This window comes from Vigna angularis, chromosome 8, assembly GCF_016808095.1.
Source record: "Vigna angularis cultivar LongXiaoDou No.4 chromosome 8, ASM1680809v1, whole genome shotgun sequence".
Classification (NCBI taxonomy): Eukaryota; Viridiplantae; Streptophyta; class Magnoliopsida; order Fabales; family Fabaceae; genus Vigna; species Vigna angularis.
In genome coordinates, this window is record NC_068977.1 from 12,825,392 (window position 1) to 12,832,911 (window position 7,520).

Here is a 7,520-nt window from a genome sequence, read left to right on the forward strand (position 1 = left end):
GAATTTACTCGACGAATATGGATCAAACACAGGATTTGAAGTATGTGTCGTTATAATAAAAATGGCACTACAAATAGGTTTCTTTACGTTCTTTGTTTTAGGTTTCGAATAGGAGACCTTGGAATATTACATTTTCTTAGCCAGAGGACATAAGAAAAATATTATTTGAAATATCTAAATTTTTAAATTCTTATTTTTTATTTTTAAAAAAATAAAAAAATTTACATTTTTATAATATTTTATTATTATATTCTAGATCAAATAAATGTAAAAAAGTGTCATAATACTGTTACACAGTATGAAAACAGAGACAACAAGTGAGAGGTAGCCCAACAAACTAAACTAAAATAAGCTCTGTATAACTCTCGGGAAATCATAAAAGCTCATTTACAATAAAAGGGACCAAACTATAGCATATCTTAACCTCTCTAAGTAAGGAGAGTGCAGTTTTTCTCACATTGGAGGTAAACGAACTTTGTATTTTAAGCATCTATCAGATATTAAGCCGTGGACTTAGCATATACAACTTTACTTTGTAACCCTATAATATTCTTATACAACTATCTAAGTGATAAGTGCCTCTCTTGTACTTCCCACTTTTTTACTTCCTTTTTTACAATGTGTATGTTTTTGTAGGGCTATTGGCAGTACCTTCCCACAAGGTGAATCTGGTTCGGAAACCTTATGAGTAGATGACATGTTGCATCAGCCAAATATCAACACATATTCCAGGGCATCAATGCCTGCTGCATTGATAGATGCCAGTGCATTTGGTGGGGGCTCCATGAACAACAGGAATGAGCTTAGAGCAACGATGAATAAGGTGAATATGAATAGTGATTTGCAAAAATCACCTTGTTTTCTAACAAGTTTAAGTCCTTCTTCTTGACTGGTTCCAGATGATGTATCATTCAACTGAAATGTTGGAATAGTTAAAAAGCCATATGCCATACCTGAGAAGGCTGCTCCAAAGTGTGACCTACAAATCAGCCACCCACCAAATAAAGGTTACTAGTAACTCACAAGTTCACTCAGAAAATGTCTACCACATGAACAAATCAGAAAAGGGAAAACCACAATTGCTGAAAATGATAGAAGTTAAAACTAAGGAAGAACAATAAGCACACAAAATTTAACGTGGTTCGATCAAAGTATTAACGAACTCCAATCAGAAGAAATTACTATATCAAAGATTATAACTTAGAAGTTTCTCTCTTAGCAAACTCTCACTCAAAAGTACAAATCAATCCTTAGTTTCTACTGAACCACAAGGGACCTATTTATACAGTTATAACTAACATACATGAGATACGCTTATACTCATTTGGAAGTCACCTGAGCAATGCTTCATAAAAAACAGAACTGGGTAGACACTAGAAGATCTCATCAGATGATTCTAACATATTCCACATGTCTTAGTAGACGCTATAAGACTAATCATGTACTTGTATACCGCATATAATTACAGAATTGTCTAAGACATGTCAGACGTTCTAGAAACCTTTTAAACAAGATTTTACTTAAATAATTCTTCACTACAATTTAACACGTAAACTAAGTTTTTCGATTTATGAGAAAAAGTAAATAGAACTCAGTTGTGTATAAGTGAAGATTGTACAATAACTTCTCCTATATATCAAGCTTAATCATTTCATATTGCTCTCATGTTCTGAGATTCAAATCATTTACATGCATGGAACTTTCTTTTGATGTTAAATTGTTTTCATGTTCTTATTGAGTTTGATGACTGAACTACTTTCTCTGAATAACAATATATGACATACCATTCGTCAATTGGACCAAAGTGGCTTAATATGAACATAAGAGCTGTAATAATAATTGCCTTCTGGAACAGGTTCTCTGAAGTATCACTTGCAATTACATCTTTGTTTTGAATTTGATACATAAGCCAAGCACCAATTATTGCAAACACAGGACCCTGAGTACAAGTTGAAGTTGGTGAGAGAGTGAAAGACAATAATCAAAGGAGATCAAACAGAATGAAAAGTAAAAAAGTTCAGCCAACTTCACTAATCAATATAGAAGATTTACAAATGGTTTGACATTATATGTACTTAATTTAACTAAATTATTCTCACTTGATTCCCATCAAACCCTTAGAGCATGTGTTAGGTTTCTAGATAGAGGAAACCAGGAAAACAAATGCAAACACCTAAACTCACTTAATAGATCTCGTATTATTGATTCTAGGAAACAAGTACAACATGAATACATCCAAGGGACAATATTCCGTTCACACAGGATGTCAATGATCCTGTCAACAATTCTCCAAACATCTGAAAACTCCCCCGCATACAAAGATCCCCAACTATGTATAGAAAGTCTCACTCATCCTAACAACCTGACCAACAACTACTTTTTAATGTCTCCTCCTAACATACACATTACATATCCCATCAACATGTGCAACTACAAAGCCATTACAACTGAGATTTGGAAGTGAGCAAATTCATGTAGCATCCTTGTTGACCAACCACAAAATCCCACTTGGTTTTATACTTTACATCAACAATAATTCTCTAGAATTCATATTAATTGAAAATTATGAATTGTAGGGTAGTCATTTGAAAAAGTATTCAATCAAAAGGACCATGGTCTAGAACTGTAAAGTGGTACTTACAGTTCCACCAACAGTGGGATCTGATGTATGTAGAAAACTTGTGAAGTTGCAAGCAATTCCACCCAATATATATATCAAGAAAAACGTGAATGAACCATAACCTTTGCAAACTTGAGGCCCAAATGTTACAAGGGCCCAACAACTGAGAGCCATGTGAAATATTCCTGCATGCTGCATATACAAATTTTCTAAGATGCATGCATGAAAAGCGTAGTTTCAGTGAGATTAATTTAGCATGTGGTATTAAATAAGTCTCTTACACAATAGACAGAAGAGACTTTTTCACTTTGTTTTGCTAAGTGTTTCTAGATATCAAGATTATGTGTTTGATGCATGATGTTACAATAGTTTTAAGCAATGAGTTCCCTTGTTTTCACGTAGGAATTCTAGACTTTAATGGCTGTATTTTAAAGTTGTTGGTTAGGAAGCTAAATTATCAAAATAAAGCCAAATCCAAAGTAAATCAAGTGTAAGATAACGAAAGGTTAAAGTTTTGGGATTCACACGAAAGCACAATAACAAAAGGTTAAAGCTAAATTATCAAAATAAATCCAAATCCAAAGTAAATCAAGTGTAAGATAACAAAAGTTAAAGTTTTGGGATTTAGAGGAAAACACAATACCAATAAGAGATTAGCCTAATTTGCATAAGAAATTGACACTTCCTCCAACCTAAAACTTTTCATATATGGTGTTCAACTTTCTCATCTTTACTCAATGTGAGACTTCACTAACATTTGGATTTCTAATGAATTCTTAGTCTCAACAAGTTTCAAAAAAGTTTTAGTTTTTCAAAATTCGTTTTGATAAATTTGGTCCATATAAATTTAGTGAAAACATGACATGCAATCTAAATACATGTCTTGTCACATGTGAGAGTAGTTGTTAATTTGACTTTTCTGGATCCCTGTTTCCAAAATAACCATTTTGTAAGAATTAATTACATTTAATTAAAAGGTTTAAATTTAACATCATAAATAAAGCCATGTGATTTTGCAAAATGATGACGAGTGTCATGTAATATATCTACAGAATGGAAACACGGACCCAATTCTCAATCTTGTACCAGAAACATTGGTGTTATAAGCCTCCACCATTCTCCAACCATGATCAAATGGTTTATCTTTGCTCCATAAAGTAGTGGAATCGAAAACATCTCTACATCAGAAGTCCTTACAGGACTTGCTATTTCAAATAGAAACACTGCAATGTTTACAGAAACCAATATGCCACTGCACCCAGATGAAGGATTAAAGAAAGTTACTTATAATATCACAAATAATTAATGTGAGGAAAGTTAGTATGATAGCTTAAAGAATAGCCAATGAAAGAATAAAACAAGAACTTTGACAGAGCAGAACTTACATTAGGTAGAGACTAGAGATTTCAAAATGCTGTAATGAATCTGTAGCAGACCTTGGACCATGTACTTCTTTTATTCTTCTTATTCCCACAAAACCATTTTGTTTCCTAAAGTGTGATCTTTCAATGTCTCTGCTCACAGATTGTTTTGGTGCGAAATTTTCTTCACTACTATTCTCAACATAATATGGCAAGCGAGATTCTTGGTTGGCTCCTGCATATCAAAATACTAATTCATTCATCTTTCAAACAAACTTGTTCTTTTCTCAGTTAGAACAATGTTTAAGTGGTTGAGATTGAGAAGACCAAGCCAGCTAGAAGAAGAGAATGATCATCAAGGTGAGAGTATACAGTGTTAAGAAATGAATTTTAAGTCTAACTCACCTTACAAAATCAGTTTGTAAGGTGAGGTTTGCAGCTACTTATATACTATAAATTGGTCCGATATGGGATCACCAACATATAGTTTATGCATTGACAATGTAAGGTGTTTTTATATTATCATCCAATCAGAACCTGCTATGCACTGAAAGTTTGCTGACTTTTATAATCCCTCTTAGAAATTACATCAATCATGATTTCTGATTAGTTACTAGTGTAAAACATTCTACACCAGTGGTGCATAAAAATTATACTCTAAATAAAAGACACCAAAACACCAGAAATAATTACACTTTACCATGATTTATTTTTCCAAGATACTCATCAAGAGACTCTATTGCAGTTTCTGATCTAGTTTGGCACTCTGTTCGATGCTCCTGTATCACCTTGTGTGATGAATCAAATGTACGCAATTTTGCAATATCTTGGAGTTTTCCAAAATAAGAATATAATGACCTTAGTTGCTTCTCAGTTGAGCTAGAACCTGCCGAACACCAAACTCTAGAAAGATTTTCTTTCTTGGAATAACATCCCTGAAGGAGGCTGAGGTGATTGTCTGAAACCCAAAGTCTTGTCACATTCTTATGCATAGAACCTTTGTCATGAAGTGTGCACCTAGGTACATTCCTCTCTGCTGTGTTTGATTTTGTGAGGGCACTGTTGACTTTGTTCCATGGTTGGCAACTCCTGCACATTTGACCAGGAATTGAAAAGATGGACTTCTTCATCCTATTACAGTCATATATGATCCTCTTCTCACTCTGCCTGATTGCATTTTGAGCTGGTAAATTTTTGTCCTTGCAGGGCATTTTGTAAAACATAGGAAATGCTGCCATGAAAACCTACAAAAGAAAGAAAAGGATAATCAACATACAAAGGAAAAAAGCAAGTGAAAACAAAGAATCACTAAGTAAATAGTGTATTTCAAGGATTTGTACACTCATCTAATCACTATGCATGACATATTTGTTAACTTCTGCAATATATTAAGGAGATTTGAAATTAATGAGTTATGAGACAACTCATATAAACCGTAAATGTTAAAGTTAATAAATTTGTGACTTTCTTTCTTATATATTGTTCAACTTTCTTAATCTTAATCCATTCACCTGAAATCCTAACAACTTTAGCTTAATCAAGCAACAGTGAGTGTGGGAAATAGCATGAAATGAAATCCACTTTATTGGGTCTGCAATCAAATAAGAAAACTAGAGAGAAAAAGATAATTTTATTTCAGACTACAAAAAAACGGTGGATGAGGACAACAACCTATTCACCTTTGAACCACAAACACCTTTGTTAGACTATCAACACTGGTTACATACACCCAGATATCTACAGTAATATCATAACAGAAAATTGTAAACATATTTTCATTCACTCATTTCTGCATTAATATATCAAACCATGCACAAAAATCACCTTATGCAGTCAAAGATATCAGTAGTTTCTTTTTCCAGCAAACAGAAAAACATTAATCCCTTGAAGGCCTTGTTTTTACAGTTAGAGTACTGATTAACGAATTGAAATGATGAAGAAAGAAAGAAAGAAAGAAAGAAAGGCCTGATAACATGAACAGGTACATGTTAAAATTACCAAAGTACAATAAGAATGGTCATAGAATCAAGAAACTGAAATGCAAAAGATGAAGGGTTGGACTTGGTTCTACCTGTTAAGGTACAACAATGCAGAAAATTTGTTTAGTTATCAGTCATATCTTAGCTTCTTGAGAATTGGAAGAGAAACGAAGTGAAAGTTTTTAATTGGTATCAATTCCATTAATGACATATGGTAATGGCTTCATGGTGTTTGTAAAATTGCACAGAGAAGGATCTAAAATGACAGCTAATTCTGTTTCAATGTACCTTATCTTTGTTCAGCCATTCATGGTTTGGAACAAGAGATACGCAATGTTTGTTAGCCAATAAATGCAGAGGATTTTGGCGGACCCACTTGCCACTTTGGTTAATCTCCCACGTTGCATGCTTAACCACCTTAAACTTCCTTCAGATTTTCCTTCCAAATCAATAGGGAAAATGTATGGCCTACAACTTCTTGTTGAGGAAATGAATTGTGATGCAGAAGAATGAAACCAAAATATCTAAAAGGGCCCAGTTTATGATCACACCAGATGACTTATTTTTGAAAAAAAAAAGATTCATATAAAACGGGATGAGTTTGTTTATGTATATCTAACTTTCTTAATAAAATAAGCTAATCTTAATTATTTTTATGTCTTTATTATTGTAACTATTTTCGCAACATAAGTAGCCTTTTTTTAATAAGTAAGTTTATATAATTCTTTATAACCTATTTGCTTTACTTTTTTAAAAATACTTATTTTAAATTTAATCAAATTGACTTGAACTTTTTTTTATATAAGTAATATATCAATACTTTTTTTAGTTTTGGGTCCTGAAAATTTTATTTTTTTAAAAGAATTCCTGTAAATTTTATTTATTTATATTAGTTTTTACTATTTTTTATAATAAATATATATGATAATTGTTAAAAATTAAATATGTTCTCGATTATATTAACGGCGGTTAATGAATTTTAAATAAATTAAATTTATTATATTAAAAATTTAATTTAATTTAATTTTTATTATATTAGAAATGAAATATGTTAATATTTATCATATTAAACTGATATCTATCCCAATAAATATATTACTATATTTAGAATGAAAGAGCAAAAGGCCAAAAAGAAAACAACTATCATTTCAGTTTTCTTTACAAGCATACTAGAAATAGTTAATTATAACGATAAAATATTTTAAATTCAATATATAAAATTCACCAAATTCCCTTTAAGATGGGTCATTATTCATGAGCATGGGAATGATTTTGATGACCTCGGTCATCTAATTAAATATTTTGTCCTATTAGTCTTTTTAGTAAAATAATACCTTCAATCGTGATTTTCTAAAATAGAATCTCAAATCTAAATGATATGAGATGTGTTAACAATTTCAATATCTAATGTTAGTTTTTAAATAGGTTTAATCATTAGATTAGATCTATTTGTGAGAGAGGGTTATCGGTTATCTCAATTAGGTTCCTTAGTTAATTTTTTTTATCAATTGAGTTCTTAAATGTAAAAAATTTGTGCAATTAAACTCTACTATTATATTT

At 31.6% G+C, this 7,520-nt stretch overlaps 1 protein-coding gene across 2 annotated transcripts; it reads right to left on the reverse strand.

The window, feature by feature from the left end:
• Positions 1-338: 338 nt before the first annotated feature.
• On the reverse strand, positions 339-6,543 carry LOC108343841 (RHOMBOID-like protein 9, chloroplastic). Of its 2 annotated transcripts, none has more exons than XM_017582248.2 (7): positions 6,249-6,543; positions 4,682-5,225; positions 4,006-4,216; positions 3,707-3,872; positions 2,642-2,812; positions 1,785-1,939; positions 339-979 (listed from the first exon to the last, which is right to left on the reverse strand). In XM_017582248.2, exons 2-7 carry the CDS (start codon positions 5,217-5,219, stop codon positions 706-708), a joined length of 1,515 nt encoding a protein of 504 aa, XP_017437737.1. In that variant the 5' UTR covers positions 5,220-5,225; positions 6,249-6,543; the 3' UTR covers positions 339-705. The 2 variants fall into 2 exon arrangements, with proteins under 2 accessions (XP_017437737.1, XP_017437736.1); XM_017582247.2 differs by lacking the exon at positions 6,249-6,543 and adding an exon at positions 6,053-6,210.
• Between the last annotated feature and the right edge of the window lie 977 nt (positions 6,544-7,520).